The 17,708-nt window shown below is 48.1% G+C and overlaps 1 protein-coding gene across 3 annotated transcripts in view; it reads right to left on the bottom strand.

The window, feature by feature from the left end:
* Eip93f (Ecdysone-induced protein 93F) overlaps window positions 1-17,708 on the bottom strand; it is a 35,013-nt gene that overhangs the window by 10,847 nt on the left and 6,458 nt on the right. For 2 of the 3 annotated variants that reach the window (XM_076310685.1, XM_076310686.1), the window contains exons 2-5: window positions 5,681-6,591; window positions 4,792-5,106; window positions 3,307-3,546; window positions 3,027-3,106 (exon numbers count right to left, since the gene is read on the bottom strand). In XM_076310685.1, coding sequence (XP_076166800.1) covers window positions 3,027-3,106; window positions 3,307-3,546; window positions 4,792-5,106; window positions 5,681-6,591 — 1,546 coding nt within the window. The remainder of the gene's footprint in view (window positions 1-3,026; window positions 3,107-3,306; window positions 3,547-4,791; window positions 5,107-5,680; window positions 6,592-17,708) is intronic. The other variant, XM_076310687.1, reaches the window with a different exon arrangement.

Genomic DNA, 17,708 nt, shown 5'->3' with positions numbered 1-17,708 from the left:
GCTAGTAGACCATTCATGGAGCGAGAATACAAAAACGTTCACCTTTTTCTCGCAAACGAACAGTATACGTCTCGTTTCGAGAAGCAACGCCTTTCGTAATCGATGTACCGACGATTGGCGAACCGATATTTCAAAGGTTTGATAAGTTCCCTAGAGATTCGAATCCGCGTTCGGTGGAAGCCTCGATGATCGTCCTTGTAACGAAGTTTCGGTTACCCAAGTACTTTTCGTGCCGTGGACTCACGTGCATAGGGGGTTCATCGACTAACTTTCAACAGCGGTTTGTACTCGGTCGCCACGTGGCAGCCGCGGTACGCGCACGTGTTCCGCACGAGAAGCGAATCGATTTACAGGAGTCTGGTTAACATTTTGATCTCCGACGAATTCGACGTTATGGAAATTAGACAGCGGCGAAAGAGAAAGAAAGAAACCCTCGCATAATACGGTACAAACATTGCCACAAGCCAGATAAACTTGGATAACTTTCGTATAGAATATTTACACGATTCAGGTTTCAATATGCTACGAATTAACCGTGTTGTGGAGGGTGTATGTAATTTTTAGGTGAATTATTATGCAATAATAGAATAATTGAATAATCGAATCGACGAGTTTTACAGTTAATACCAAAGAAGTGCTCTTATATCGATTGTATACCTAATACCTACTTATGGTACACCTAGTACTCAAGTATGGATTAATATCTATACTTATATCCAAGTGTCTTTACGGAAAGCTGTTTTCTAAAGTATATCGAAACGTGATTTTCAGATTTGCAGAATCATTTTCTTCGACCAGTCGATTCAATTTGTTCCCCGTTGTTATCGTCGATGGTTAACGTCAGGAATCGCTAACGGAATTGATCGTGGAACCGAGTGACGCGAGAGTGACAGCTATCGAGCTGCTCGCAATTTGTCTCACTGTTTGACGATAAGATTAACCGTAAGAATTCATCGTGCAAAGAACTCCCCCTCTCCTCACCGGTGACTCGCAGGAACCATAGACCCCCTGATGGGTTCGTTGACCCACGTCGAGCGGCAAAGTAACCCGATATAAGTGCATTTCGACCGTTCCGCGATCGAACCGAAACGTCTCACTGATCTATTATACCTTTGTTTCATTCGTTTCGTAGCCGACGACTCGATAATCGCGCGATAAAACTCTATGAACGAATCTCGAATAATTACCGGGTCGATGGAATCGTATCGTGTCCCCCTGCTGGTAAGTTGGGCCCCTCGTGATTTTCATATTTACAACAGAGACATCTAGCGAGAAATGGTGTCACATGGTTGAGCATAGTCGTTGCTAGTCGAGAAACAAGTATTTAAACGAAGAAAACGAAGAAAGTTAAGGGGAGACCGTATTACTCCTTCCTCTACGTGTTAAATTCCATTTTTTGTCGCGCGTTAAATTTATGAATAATACATGTTAAATTTATCGACATTGGTTTACATGTTTGGTTAAAAATGTAGAAAAGATTTGTAAAAACGTAGAAGATTTAAATGGCGAATCTGAATAAAACTCGGGGGCTATTATTATCCCTTTCTGAAATCGTTGGCGATTTTAATCTCCGGCGCTACGTAGGCACCGTCGATCCGAGGTAAAAAATTGATCGCGGCGCTAGCAGAGGAGGATCTAGATAGAGCGATCTGGTAGTGCGCGGGAGAACTCATTGTCAACAGCGCGGAGTAGATTGTAATTCCCGTTCGGTCGATCGCTCGAGCTTCTAATTTCGACTTTGCTGGCGCGGTTTCGACGGGCGGGCTATCTTATCGTTAATTACGGTAACGCGCATGCGCCAACGCGATCCGAGACCCTCGTTCCGTCCTCCTCTCTCCGACGTTTCTCGTAGTCTCGCGATCCTTCTCGCGCGACGTACGTACGACACACGCGAGGTACTTTGTGCCTTCGATGTGTCAGGAGGTGCAGATTACGGTGGACTAATAATAGACGACGATAAAAATTTGACGCGCAAAATGTTCCGCGGGGAAAACAGCGAAAACACGAGGGCAACGTACGGACACGCTTCGCGACTTTGACTCTCCACGTTTATTCGTCTCTTCTCCTCCTCTCTTTTGTTTTCCTTCTCGCGACTCCTTCGACCGTCTTGTATTATTTTTCGCGAATCGTCTCGGCAACTAGGACCTCGAATTCCCACCGTTCTCTAACTGTTGCCATTCCCCACCGAACAGTTTGAAAAATCTATTTTTCCAATTTGTTAATTTTCCGCGGAAGGATCATCCGATTTCTCTCTCTCTCTCTTTCTCCCCTACTCCCACCGGTTCATCTTCGATTAACTTTCACGGCCAATTCGGAACGGTGAGTTTCTCTTCGCAATTTTCGAGTCACCCTTTGGAACGGACGCGATTCTCGATCCCGATTAGAGTTCGCGCGAGCGTAACCCCGCGATTTCGTTTTGGCGAATAAACGCTCGCGTCGTGAGCGCCAATTCGGTTGAAGAGATTAACGCGCTGATAACGCGCTCGAGGTGGAAACGCTTCGAGACGCGCCCGAAGGAAATAATATTACTCCGGTGGCGAATTGTAACGAGTCGCGGGGACAATGGGACGCGAGAGCGGAAAAATTTCCCGCGAACTATAGCGACCGGGAAAAGGGGGAAACTTTTTAATTGCCCGGGCGCGCTCAGTTATAGGAGTTCGATGAAATACGTTGCATAATGTAAAAGTACGCGACCGAGTGTAATCGTTAGAAACCATAGGGGTACCGTCAACCCCCCTGTTCGAGGTGCGCGCGCGAGCGCGTGCGTTGCCCGTTAAATTGTCGTTTAATCCGCTCCTACGTCCAGCGGAATGCAATCTAGAGTTTCCTTCGGCCCCGCGGAATGCAAATACCTATATCGGAGCTTCGTTTCGCCACGAGGTGTAAAACGAGTCGTTCGCGATAACGACGTCGCGAATCGATGCGCTTACGATCGCCAATCGAGGACACGAATTTTCGAGCACCGTTCTTATAGCGAGCAGAGAGACACGTCGCGTCTATAATTGAGAAAAGTCGATACTACTTACTTAAAGATACTCTTGGGGTCGATACCTGCCGGCATCCTTAGAGGTATTTTCTGTTGTTCCAATAGAGATATGTTGTTGTCCTGTGACAGAAAAGAAAACGATACAATCGATACAGTGATCCTTCAGGTGGACCGGTCGAGAAACACGCGGCGCTTTTTTCCCTCAATTTGAATATGATCGTTTATTTAGCGACGTTTTTCTAAGGGCGATATTCTAAACGAATTACTCGAGACACTCGTCCCCATCTACCCACGCCAGAGCCTTCTGTGCCTACACGTACCTGAGAATTTTTGGGTTTGGCCGAGAGGTCGAGCGGTTGGTCGACCGGCGTTGCGCTGTCTTGATGAGCCTGCACCCCAACGAGAGGCGCCTCCCTCGGTGGTAGACACCACTGAGGCAGCAAGGTGGGGTAGGTGCTGCTGAGGGCCGCGGCGACCATGGATGCCGCCATCGGATCCACCTGGACCGACATCGGTGACTCGGCCGATCGCGAGCTGCTGCTGCTGTCGCTCTGCGGACTCTGCAGGACGCGACATCGAGGAGCGTTACGTTCGGTCCGGCTCGTCGTCATTGGTCGACGAAACGCACGGAAAGGAACTGATTACCACCGGCGTGGGAGGGAAGAAACGATCATGGAAAAGGGAACGTCCTCGTCGACGAGGCGGACAGATCGAATCCCGATTAAATTCGTTTTTCACAAGGGTACGGCTTGGATGACCACGGGCCACCTTCGTGAAACTTTTATAAGGGCGTCGGCGTCAAAGCGATCAAAGCCGCGGAACCGTACGGGGGAGGGGTGGATACAGAGGCGAGGAAGTGTACCTACCTTGCGCGAAATAATCAAAAATTGAAGCATTTCGCGCGTACCTGCGCCGGGTGAATCGGTAACGCCGCGTGACGCGGCGCGACGCGACGCGACGTTTTCCTTTCCGGTGCGATTAATTATGCGGTGTGAACGAGCATCGCGTCACCTCGAATCGAACCGCGAAAAGTAGGTTTCGTGGGAGAGGGGGGGTGCGGAGAGGACCGTCTTAACTACGTTACAGGGCCCACGGGGGAACTACGTGTACAAAAGTATTTGTACTTTGAGCAAAAATATTTCTACTTTCGGCAATATACGTTGAGCAACGAAATGCAGTTTGTGCCCTTAGTACCGGACAAACGGGCCACTTGCCTCGGCTCCTGCACTCATTAGTTACTTTTATATTTTTTCGAAAATACAGGAATGAAATGGCAGTAGAACTATGCGAACCTATAGTATATCCTTTATATTCTTCCGTAGCGTATAATTGTCAATACAAATAGCGCCTTGATCATAAATTATACTTGTAACGATGATGAAAGAAAACGTACTTTTTATAAGACGTGGAAATAACTGATAAGTGTAGAGTCTCTCGAAAGCAATAGTGCTCAGGCACTGCCATAAAATTATTTAAATATTCGAAAGCTATGTATGGAAGAGCTCAGGAGCCCAATTCGGGGCCTCTTGAATTCGGAGGTACTCCAGTTCGAGGTCCCCTCGAGTGTCGGGCCCCGTTTTCTCCGTACTGCCTAGACACAATCGTTCACAGAGATTGGTGCTTCCGATAAAATATTCGTGCTCGTTGTCTCGGGGCCACGCCGTGTCCCTACGTTAAGACGGTCCTAGGGGTGAACGCAACGAAGGTAACCATAACCGTGATATTATAAACGCGGATATGAACGCGCGAAAGAGAAACCGAGTGCGAGTAAAAGACGTCACCCTTCGGTCGGAAGGTATACTTACGAGGGGCGGTTGATCATCGTGCGGCAGCTTGCCATCGAGACAAAAGTAACACTTGTCTAATGGCTTCCAGTCTTCCGGCGGCGGGCTGGTGCGTCGGCCTCCAATAAGAAACGGCGCCACCGTGTTCCTGGCGGCTGCGTCAACCTCCCGACACGGCAACCCTGACCTGGTCCCATCCGAATCCGGCGCCGGTGTCGTCAATATCGTTGGGCCGCCTCCAGAACCTGGCACTTCCTGCAACTCCTCCTCCTTCTTCACTCTTAGCAAGCCCTGCGTCACCGGTGTCCGCTCCAACGCGACTTCTTCCGTTCGTTCCTGCAAAGAGCAATCCCTTTTTACCGATCTGTATCTCCTCTCATCGACACGGTACTCGTAAGAACTAAGAAAGCAACCGTTGAATTTTGAAAAGAAGGGACAGGAGGCGGTTCGTAGTCGAATATTGCTCGATTGGCATAGTCCATCCCCTATACGCTACAATCGTTAAACGAATCACTTTTCCACGCGTATCCTCGAAGGCTGAGCTACCGGATTACAGTAAATTATCAGTGCCATCGGTGCCATCTACCATCGGCCTACAGTACCGGTTGCTCGGCAGGAAGTCAAGTTTCTCAAGAAAACTCTTATTTACGAATACAGTCGAGGACCTACGGAGTCGAAATCGAGGGTCGTGCTAGTGAATTTAACGGTAACGAGGTACAAAGTTCTCGATGGCTCCTGTAATCATCGAAGGTACCATTCAGGAGCGAAGCAACTCGACGAACCTACTGGTTCCGGAAAAGTTAAACTACTGTTATGGAAGCAGGGCCCTAAAACAATGTGTACAAGTACTCGTTTCGTAGAGGGCGGCAAGGTCCCTTTGAAAGATAGTAGAAAAGTATGAGGCGCGTACCTTGGTCCCTTCCGTGTCGGTAGCGTTGGCGATCGGATAATCCCGAGTTGCTCGATCCTTGTCTCTCCTGAGAGGGCTGACGGGCCTGTTGGCATCCTGGTCGAGCTTCAGCCGTTTCTCCGGCTCGTTCTGCCCCCGTCCCTCCTCCTCCTCCTCGTTCTCGTCGTCGTCCTCTCTGTCGTCCGTGGCACCGTCCCCGTCGTTCTGTCGTCGTTTGCGTCTTCGCCTGGTCGGGATCGTGGTCGTTCCCGTGGTCATGGTAGCCGTGGTGTTTCCCGACGCGATCGTCGGTATCGTTCCGGTGGCGGTGCTGCTGGTGGTGATGGTGGTGGTGGTAACGATGCTCGTTCCCGTTGTCGCCGTCGTTGCCGCCGTTACCGTCGTCGCAGTCGCCGTCTCCGTGGTCGTCTTCGTCGCCGAGTCCTCTCGCGCGACACCGTTCGCGTACTCGTCCTCGCCGACCTCGACCTTCACCTCCTCGGGCCTCAGGCGACGCTGGTCCTCCTGCTGGTAGCGACGTTGGTGTTCTTGTACCGCCGATTGGGGGTGATGGTGATGATGGTTCTGCAGGGGATGCCTCTGCAAGGTGTCCTGCTTTACCAGCCCGGTGGTCGTCGTAGGCGTCGCCGTACTCGTCGTGGTCGTCGTCGTGGTCGTCGCAGCAGCCGACGCCGTGGTCGTAGTCGTCGTTATCGTCGTGGGCAACGTGGAGGACGCAGGATGAAGCGTACGCGGCCCAATTTGTTCCAAAGTCCCGGGCACCGGGTCGCAGGACGACGAGAACGCCGGGTAGAGCCGGTGGTGGGGCTGTGTCGTCAGTGATTCGCTGCTGCGGGTACCGCTGTACAGGGTGTCCTGATATTGCTTCCATCTCCTACGGCCCATCAACTCCTCCGCTACCCGTTCCAGACCTGCGACACCACCGCAACTATATCAAACAATGACTAAGGCACCGCTTACCCGAAACCCCTATGCGACCGGTCCTCGAAACGCGCCGACTACTCGCGCGCCCTTTTTCGTCGCGGTATTTCATCCCCAGAAGTGCGTCCCCCACCGTGAACGTGGTTCGAAACCCTCCAAGAGGGGTCGGTTTAATGGGACAGCGCGCACAAAAAGAAACTCGCCGCGGTCTGCCCGCGTCTACGAAAGGAAATAAACTCGCGTTTCTTTATCGCGACACCGGATCGTTTTCGAACGGAAAAGCATCGCGTGCGCCGAAACCTCTTATTCGTTTTTTTCATTTTCTTTGTTTTTTTTCTTTTTCGAGTGTCTTCCGGGCCAGTGGCGCGGTACACGCGCGAGCGTGTATCGTACATCTCGCGGAAAAGCGAGTTTCTCGCGGCGAGTGCGAAGATCCGTTGACCGCGATAATGCACGCCGGTGTTGGAATCACCAAAATCGCATGCTCGAGAAACCAACCGGATGCGATGCGGTATTTTTTTTTTTCCCTCCCCCCCACCCACCCCTTTTTTTCTTCTTTTTGAAGGACACGACACACGGTAACACGCACGTCCCGGTATATCTGGCGGAATGTCGCAACGAAGAAAATTGCGGCACACGAAATTGCCGGCGCATTACCAACGCATTTAGTAATCTTTCCTCCATTGTTTTTTTTCCCGCGTATCGCGCAGATTACGCCCCGCTCTGGAACGAAGTTTTGAGTTTCCGTGAAAATTGTCCCCACCCTCCCCTTCCTACCGACAAACGGCGCATAACGGATAATTTTTCGCATCCTCTGAGCGACCGAAACGGCTAGATTCAGACCACGTTTGTCACTCTGTGGCCGACGATAGACGCGAGCGATAACACAATTTTTCCGCTTCCTTATCCAGAGGCCGAATAGTGTTATCGTGGGGCTGTGACGTATCCAATTGCCAGAGTGGCGACCAAAGGATCTAGGAAAGACGATTTACCGAGCATCGAGCTACTCGACCCGATTTTTTACACAAAAACTCGATACTACTCGCCGCGAGTAGTTTACCTGTAGGAATACGACTCACGTTCGCGATCGATGTCATCGACGGTGTCGTTTCGAAACACTGACTTGTATTATTGCGATACAAAGTCGTGTTTCGGTTGTAATTTACCACAATTTATTTACCGTTCCCCGTTTCCCGTTCTCTGTACGTTTATCGATTGAACTTGGAGCAATTCGGAATTTTCAAGAGGCGATTTCTTCGACAATTTTTTTGCCAGACTTGGTGCACGCGCGAAGGCTTCGACTTGGAGCGTAATTGCGTTTCCCCGTAGAGTCCCACTTTGAATGCGCCAATTGATTCTAAGCAGACACCCGGTACGGTGGCACGCGTCCCGCAAATGCACCATAACTGTCACGCCATTTGGTCGTCGCGTGTGCCACGAGCACATGCCAACCCGATGAACGTACGTAAATATATTTGCATGTGCACGTAGGGATTCGCGTGCGCGAGAAGATCGAGCGCGGAGGCGATTTTTCATGGCTGCCGCCTTTGTTTCTCACCCGGATTGATTTTGTCGTTCGGCCAGGCGCGGGACAGTCGTGCCGATTAGAGCCGAACCTATACACCGTGGACGCGAAGCGTCGTTTCTCGGACGCCGAAGAATTTGCAGATTGAATCGCGCTCGGAATCAATTCGCGCGAACCTATGCGACCGATTCTGCGCGCGATCGGAATTCCCGCCTTCTGGTCCCGCCCTCTACGTCGCCGTTAGCACGTTTTTCGATAATGGAAATAAAAAAGGAAGGTTCTATCCCCTCCTCGGCCGTCCCGACGCCTCTAATTCGAAGCCATGGTTTCCAAAACGACGCGAGACCTCCTATTCTAGCTAATTTAACGCTCGATGAATATTTCTTTAGCGAGTATTTTTTATACACGAATTTTCATTCCAATAATACGAATTTCTCTCTTCGTCAGAATTGGTCTCGTGATTTTGTTTATTCGTACGTTTTGCTTCCGTTACGTTGAACGATGTGTTTGAAAATACATTTGCCGTTCAACGCGGGCAATGTTTCGGAGTCACCGTTCGTATGCCTTTTAATATTCGGCTGTTTATACTTTTTTATCGAGTTTTCAAAATATGCACGATAACTTGAATCCACATTAACGAGTATTCCTTTACGTCACGATGTTTTGCGAATTTTAGCGTTATCTCATCGTTACGAGTCTGCTTTCCAGAGTCGAAAAATTTCCAAAGGACGAGATTTTAAAATCGCTCGCACACGAGAACGGAGCATGAAAAAGTGGACTCGTGTTATTTTTGGGAATCGTGGCTTCGATTGTCTCGCGAAATGCACGCCAGGACGAGATAATACGTTGTCGTAACGACCATCGACGGACGTACGAAAGTATTGTTACTCAACCTAGGCATCAGCATCAATTTTCGTGCAATGCGTGGGCTGTTAGCGGAGGTTTCCTGAGTGGAACAGCCTTCCTTCCACCTACATTAAATGGTAGATAATAATCACGAACAGTTTTTGGAAATACAATCGGTCGAGTTATTGGAAAATGTTTCGTTTCAATGATAAGCAATTGAACACGGTTCGTGCACGATGGAGCCCCAGTACCAACGAGGTAATGCAACTACAAAGTGCTCGAAGGACGAGGTGAATTCACGTGGTTTATACGCCACCTATGTCGAGGACGAAAACAAGGAATCGACGAGCGATGTACTGTGCAGAGCTGAGAAGTTGACCTCTGATAGGAATCGCGAATCGTAGTTCAGGAGTCACCTTTCCGGCTCCTAACTGTACATAATATTTTTCAATTGGAACGACTGCCCCCTATCGAGAAAATTCGTTTTCCTTTCGGAGCACCGTGTACGCGTTCGCGTTGTTGAAAATTTCTAGACGACCGCGTGAAAAAAATGTCGGGAAATGTCGTTCGACTAACATTGATCGGGGACGGTGAATTAACGCTCGTCAGGCCGTGAAAGGAGCGCGCGCAATGAAAAACATCTGAATAAATTATTATTGTTTGTCGAACGTTTCGAACGAATAGCGACGCCCCCATCGCGGTAGCCCATCGCCGTCTGCACGGTCATTATTTAAACGCTCTAGTTCCACGCAGCTTATCAAATACAGGTATAATGCCAGTTTGCGGAAACGCGAACTGGATCTGCGCCGAGCGTCGTCGTCGCCGCCGCCGCGACGTATCTGCTTGCACGCGCGGCTGTCAGAAAAACGTACGACAAGCATTACGGTCAGGGCTGAGTTTGTGCAGGCAGACTTTAAATGGAGCTCGATCGAAACGTATTATTTTTTTTTAACCATTTCCCCGTTTCTTAATTGTCTTCATTTTTTCCCGAATTTTTATCCACCGTTCGAGCAGACGATCTTGAGTAAAACTGCAGTTCCTCGTTGAACTCGAACCGATCGTGTTTTCGATCGGTTCGGTTTTTAGCTAATCGTCGCTCGTATCGCGTCCATTCGTTGTTCGTTAGATTTTAATAATGCATCGATATGGAAAACGTAAATTGCACAAGTAAACGCAATCGTCGTAACACGGTAATCGGTGTATCGAGGAAACCTCAAACTTCTTCGTAATCGAACCGAGCGTGCACCAAGACAACCGCAGCAATTATACGAATCATCATCTCGCGAGAACGTGCAGAACTTCAAGGTTGCACGGTGAGTCATGAAAATCTGTCCAGAATAAGGCGATCGTTGCACGAAATTTTTTTTCAACGTTAAATTTAGCCTCGTTTCACGGTGACGTCAAATACAACTCATTCGACACCGCTGTTGCACACGAAGCACGACTGTTGCACAAAAGAGTGCAACAAAATTTTTCACCGTGAAAAATGGAAATGCCCAGGGTTGTTTCAAATCTAGACCAAACGAACTTTGTCAAAGTTTTTGCAAGGTTTTTCGATGGTCTTCGATCGGTCTTCGATCTCGAGGTACTTTTAAAGCAATGGTTGCAACGATGTTTCACATCGATCGAAACGAACCGTTACGACGACCACTCGTAGGCACCCAAGTAGACGTGCTTCCATTCACCGAATATTAGAAAGATCGTTATTCATTTTAAAAGCAGTCTCTGATATTTACGATCAATTCGTCACGTGCTAAATACAACTTCAATATCGTGCAATCCCGTACAAGAAAGATCGAGCGATCGACGTACAGTTTATTTCAACGAGTATCGAAACAGTATCCCAACAACTACGACTATTTCGGTTGGAAAGGACCAACTCGATTCAGATTTGGTAAATTTCGCGCAAAACATGGCGGGAGGGGATAGAGTACGATGTAACGCGACTCGTCGAGACACACGGATAAACAATTGGCTCGGAATTAACCGTGTATACCTGCACTCGATACGCTTTTGATAGAGAGCGCCAGTTAAGATTCCCCTTTTTCTTCGAAAGGTCTGATTAACCGCGTCGGAGTCCATCTCTATCTACTGGTTGCAGCATCATCGACCTTGCATGTAATCAATGGGCACCGAGAGAATAATCCGGTTGGAAAGGTAGTAATCGCGCTTTTTCCTCTCACTTCGAGTTCTTCGTCGAGTGGGCGGCGAAACACGGGATCCGGATTTCCAAATGAATGAACGTATCCAGCAAAATGCAACGGTACAGCCAACGGAGTGAAGAAAGAGAAACAGCTCGAGACGGAGTGTCTTTTGCAAGGCGTTTCCTAATGACGTAAACTGCACCGGATCGTAGACGAAGGGAAGGAGGAGGAAAGAGATTTGTCGCGTGGTTCACGGGATCGTTACGAAGCTTGGAATACGATCGGTTAACTTTTTACCGATAGAAGAATCGGTGTGTCGATTTCCAATCGTTGCTCGCTCTCTATGACTTGACATTTTCCGCGAACGTCCAAAGGACAGCAGCTCCTCGTTGGATATTCACCGCGAGCAAAGTTCGAGTCCTTGATCGATTCCAGAAGTAATTAGATGGCTGGCGCGCCTCTGGATGAAATTCCAGGCAGGAGGTGCCGAACCAATCTTATCTCGCGTGCCATTTAAGAAGAGGAAAAAGTAGGGCAGATGACCACGCCCGGGATTAAGCCAATGACGCAGACTTGGCACCAGGAACTTCTCCTCCCGGCGTATAAAACGATCATCCCTACCCCTTTCGGGTTTTCGCCGCGATAAAATTGAGTTCCGCGCCGCGTCGCGCCGCGCCGCGCGGAACAGGAGTTCTCGCGGCGATCTCGCGCGAATTTCACGGAAACGGTCGTTTTAGAAATCCCACGGACGTTAGAAAGATTCCGAGATGGGAAGAACGCATTTTTCGACGGACTGGGTAAAGCGTGTGCCACGATTATAGGAAATGGAATCACGACGGGGGCGGGAAGGTATTCGCGGAATATAAAAAGAATTCAAGGCACTCTTTTTCGAATCTCGTCCCTCGCGGAATACCCGTGTACTCCAAACCGATTCTACGATGGAAATAACGTACTTTTAACGAGGCACTCTTCTTCGATTTTGCTTTCCAAATGTCTCGCGTACCCTGGAACGATTCTACGATAGAAAGAATGCACTTTTAACGAGGCACCCTGTTCCAATGTTCGTTGAAAAATCCCCCAGCTGTATCGAAACGACTCTACGCCGCAAAGAATGTACCTTGAACGAGATTCGGAGTACATATTCCACGAGAATAAGGAGTCGCGTTGGAATCGAAAAACTGGGCGAGAAAAGTATTCGAAATCTCCTACGAACCACGGAACGATACGATACGAACGAAAGAATGCATTTTTAACGAGAGGCAAAGTTTCCGGGGGAAGTCGGTACGTAGCGCATGTTCCACGATAATAAGAAACGGAATCGCGGCGGGTGTGGAAAAATGTCTGCGCGTCCCCGGAGCGATCACTGGTTGGTCGTTCCGTTGATAAATCGAGAATCAAAATGAGGAAGATTCGAGAACGAAGGAGAATCTACTTTCCACGGGCGTCCTCCGCGAGCCGAGGATATAGCGGCACCATTCTTCAATTCTAAATCGAATGGCCTCGGGGCCCATCCAACCAATGGCGGAGCCGCAATTTTAGATCCAGGCGCGCGCGCGCTATATTTCCCCCACGGTCCTGAGTCTTGGTGCTATTCCCTTGGTCCCGTCACTAATCGTCGGCCCGTTTCGACCAATGGCAATCCGGTTTAGACGAGAGTAGAAGGTTAGGAAATGGGTGGTCGGGCATGGTGGGGCCGCAGCTGGCTCTCACGACGCACAAGGCTATCCTTTGTCCGAAACTCGCTTGCGATTCGCCTGCGTCGCTAAGCCTTCAGGACGATAATAACGAAATAATTGCGATAACGACTCCGACTGTGCCAGACGGGAACCTATGCTTTCGACCGAGGCCGGTGCGCCCGAGTTTCGAAAATTCAACGACACCGATACAAACGAAGAGAGAGAGAGAGAGAGAGAGGGAGAGAGAGAGACAGCGCCTCTACGTGTACGTGCTCCGAAGCCATTGGAAACGAAAAGAAAAAAAATGGAGTACATCGTACGACACCGATGAATGAACTCGTGGCACGAGCGTTCACGCGGTATCGGTGAACAAGTGCGCCCCCAACCGGAGAACTGGTAATACGTTTAACGCCGATCTACGTCGATAACTTAATTGCGGGGTGATACCGAGCCGGTGTTTCGTCCCTGCAAAGGCTCGTTGTTCGTCGAGTCTAGGCGAATAAAAAATAAAATAAAATAAAATATATGTACATATACATATATATATATATATATACACATATTCCGCGGTCGCCTACTTGGAAGTATTATCAGCGTCGCTTTGTTGCACGATCGCGAGATTCCCATTCACCGGCGAGAGATCGGTTAGTGGTTTTCCGAGGCGAGCAAAGGACAGAGAACACGAGATGGATGTCGAAATCCTCCCGAGCGTTACTTGTCTCTCAACAAGGTATGGAACCCAGCCGTGCCTCATTAAGATCTCGAAACGATGCTTGCCAAAGATAGAGGCACCGAAGGTTATTTGTTAATACCCCCGATGATATTCACACCCAAAGAATTATTGACGAAATATCTACCGCGCGAGGTTCCACCGAATGGGGAGGGGGGAGGGGGCAGCTCGCGTGTATCCGTTAGCGTCAACGAGTCGCGCTAATCCATTCATCGGCGAGGAACCGAAGGCGGCTCGATTTCGAAACGATTCGAATCGAAAGTCAAGCGAACATCGCGTCGGCTCCGTTTGAAAACCTTGAGATCGAGACGGTTGCGAAAAAAAAAAAAAAAAAAAGAAAAAAGTTACCGACAAATCGTAAGAGAAAGAGGAAAAGCCAGAGGCTGTTACAAAAGCGCGGAAGAACCCGGTGAACAATGTGCGCGGAGAACGGGCGCACGATGAAAGCAAGGCTGACCAAAAGTACCAGCTGCCGAAATTTCTGGTCTCTCCGCTCTTTGTCCTTTAGCCCTTCCATTCGCTCGAACCGTCACCCCGGTGGTACCGACCGCTAGGCAGTCGATGTATTATCGAGCGACTGCTTCTTTTTCTTCAACAATGTTCGTCAAGGTGTGCACGCGTCGGTACGTACACAGATCTACGTGAGAATATGTACGAACGTGGGCTGACCTCGCGGACCATTCTTCTTCGTTCCTCCTTCCCTCTATCCCTCTCTCCTTGTCCTTCTTTCACGTTCTTTCCCTCTCTCTTCGACTAGAGCTCTCTACCTCTCTACCTCCTCTCCTTGCCCGCTCACTCTTTCTCGACGATTCTCCACTGGTATAATGACCTCGGGAATCACTGCTCGGGTCGAACTAATGGAGCGATATCGTGCAATGAAATAATATACTGGAACAATGTGAAATTACAGCTCCGGTCGCCGCGTTCGCCACTCCGAAGCCTGGAAATTTCAAGAATCGCGACTTCGCGATGCACGGGCGAACGCTTAACGGGATTATTCTCTATCGGGTTCCGACGCCGATGCCATAAACGAGATAAACGACGACAAAGAGAGTAGGATGTATCAAACGTTTCCTTTTTTCTTTTTCTTATATTCTTCTTCTTCGCCTTCTTCTTCTTCTTCTTCGGCTTCTTCGTCTTCTTCTTCGTTCATCCATTCCGATCGAGGGCGCTACAATTCCCACGAACCGACGATTCCCGGTGATCGAAATAACTTTCGAACTAGTCGAAGAAACTCGCTACGCGAGGTACAATCTCGCGTGGAATTCGGTAATTTGCGTTCAGAGTTACTCGATAGCGGGGCTTAAACCTAACTTGGGTCGTTTCCGACCCAGAGAGAGACTTTTCCAAATAGAACGTTGGTGCAGCTTCTCGTGAAAATTACGGGTCAGTATGGACCCACGCGTCGACTTCCCCGCGGTTGCCCGAACAATACGCGAGACGCACTTGTACGCGCGAGAAAAGCGCCTGTCGCACCGATCCACGACAGAGTCGACCAAAATCCGTCGTTGTTATCGAAGGAATACACACTGGGCTCTACTTTTGTCGTATTTTAGCTTGCTAAGCGATGTAAGCGGTAATCGGACACCAAGCCGTACGGCACAGTCGTCATGTGACCCATTTATCGTTCTCTGCTGTCTAGTGTTACCCGCGGGAAGAGTCGCATCGCGACGTTACCGTGTGGGCTACGTTAAATTCATCGTTGACAAAGAAATGACATTGACGAATTGGAATGCAGAAGTCGCGGTACGCTTGAAGGCGGAAGTGCGAAGGACATCGTACAATCGCGCCGAGATATCGGGACCTTAACATCCTTTTTCCGCTATTATTTCGACGAAAGCTATTAACGTCAATAACGACGCGAAGATAGAAAATAGGTAGCACGGGTTTTGTACGGAACAAAAGCAATTTGGAATTGTCGTTTGCCATCGGTGTTTTAACGCGTGTTTATTTTTCGAGGTTCCTGACTGCTGTTTTCGAGTTTCACTCGATAGCGGAACATGGCAACAGAGAACGAACGGACTAGAAGGGAACATCGTTGCGGCGATACGTGTGTTCGACACGAATTGCATCCCAGCGACGAAAGATACGATACGCGTGTGTGTTGTGTGTATATGTACGTAGGAGAGAGAGAGAGAGAAAGAGAGACCGAGGACAAGCGAGGACGGACCGTCGGTGTACTGGGTGACCCAAAATACGTGCGCGCTTGTCTCGATTTTACGTGTCTTTCGCACAGCGTGGATACCCTCGTGGATAAATATTTTTTCAATTTTCTTTCGGCGAACGCAACGCGATCGTAAATTTTGTTCAAAAATACCTGGAAGTACATTGCGGACGAAATTCGACGGGCGATTCGAAAAAGCCAGATTAAAATGCACCGCGTCACCGTTGCCATCTGTCATCGAATTAACGTCCCGCGTTTTTTTTTTTTTTAACCAACGGATCCGTATAACGAGAGAAATTAACAAATTTGTTCGCTTACCCCATTGGACGGAATAAAAAGGGATCGTTGCTTCTTCACGGCGATCGGTGTCGTTTGCTCTGACAAGTTGACACATAATATCTCGATCGATTCACATTTTCAGGTTCTGCTCAGCCATTGCGACGATATTTTGCGAAACAACAAGTTCAAGATCGAGAATAGCACAATGCACGCGCACACGGACTCGTGTTATAAAGTCAGACACGAGTACTTTCAAAATGACGCTACATTATTTCGTACGCACAACACGAATACTGTTCTCAATTATTGGGCAAAATATGAACGCATTTACACTTCGCACTCGATCTTATTGTACATTTCACATTGTCGCGTAATCCACTCGATTCTTTCCCATTTTAGTTTGAAATAAATTTGTTCAAGCCGTCACAAAGCGATACGTCGATACGTTTTGAAACGTTAGACTGACCGTTAGACTTGTCGCTGGGCACCTATTACACGGGTAGTCACTGACCCTACAATATGAATAATATTTGATACGCAATATTGCGTGTATAATTCTTGTAACGTTGTAAAATACGAATTACGTTCCGCATCGATTTATACGTTATATTTCTTCCGTCAAAAGTTCGTGAAAGTGACCGAACGATGTTCTATTGATTAGCGTTGTAAACAAGACCGTTTGACCGTTGGAAATATTAGACGGTCACGTGACAGGTCTAAGGCGTCGCGAAGATGCTGCATAGATAGCGGCCTACCAGTTCGGGAAAAAATGGCGTGCGTGCACAGGGGCCTGTCAATTATCGCGAGTATTAATTGTATCGTTTCTTGGAAATTGCTGTTCGTTTTGTTCAAATCTGTGTAATAATTTTCCTAAAGGCAAGCGCCAACGATTAAGAATAAGATTTTTGTACAGATCTCGAAATTAGTGTCGAATTTCGCGAATAATAAGTGTATCGAAATCGATCGCTAACGATCAGCGTCTGTACGGGGTCCACATGCCTGGTGGGATAGAGTCAAGCGAGAGATTCGTGAATAAAAATTGCGATCTTTTCCTGACCGTACTTCTTCCGTCCAAAAATTTGAAGAATCGATCCAGATCATTTCATCAAAAATCATCGAAGATCATCGGAAATCATCGAGCGCGGCAGATTCCCGGTACGACGAGGAAGGTTTTATCAACGTTGCAGTGATAAACAGGTACTGTAAATTATTTTTATTACGAATTTTCGAAACTACGGTAGACCGAATCGATTCTTGAGAGTCAATGGCGTACAATGACTTTTCGCTTTCGGACGAAATTTTGTAGAAAATTGAACGAAATACGAGTATACAATTGAAACGGTACGATATAGGAAAGTAAATTTAGACGTTAAAGTAGACGAACCTAATCGTGAAACGATTATAAACCTAAAAGTTTTAAATTGAAACTCAATGATCGATTATTTTACGAAAATTTGCTCGCTCTTAGACAGTGAGTAACTAGATAGGGAATATTGTTATATAATTCGTACAACAGATAATAATTCGTGAATATTGCGAATAGCACGAAAAAGGAATTGCATTGTCAGAGAAATAATTTGTTAAGCACAAAGGGTATAAAATTGCGAGTCGACGATATGAATTTTTCAACTAAGATCGACCGATCATCGCGACGAACCTGTCATATTTTACAAGAACGATTGTTAACCGTTTGCATTCGATAAGCCACTCTCGATCGACAACTAATATACTGAAAGTTTATTA

The sequence above is a fragment of the Ptiloglossa arizonensis genome, chromosome 4, assembly GCF_051014685.1.
Source record: "Ptiloglossa arizonensis isolate GNS036 chromosome 4, iyPtiAriz1_principal, whole genome shotgun sequence".
Taxonomy (NCBI): domain Eukaryota; kingdom Metazoa; phylum Arthropoda; class Insecta; order Hymenoptera; family Colletidae; genus Ptiloglossa; species Ptiloglossa arizonensis.
Note: the sequence above shows the minus strand (reverse complement) of the source record. Positions and strands in the feature narration are given on the sequence as shown.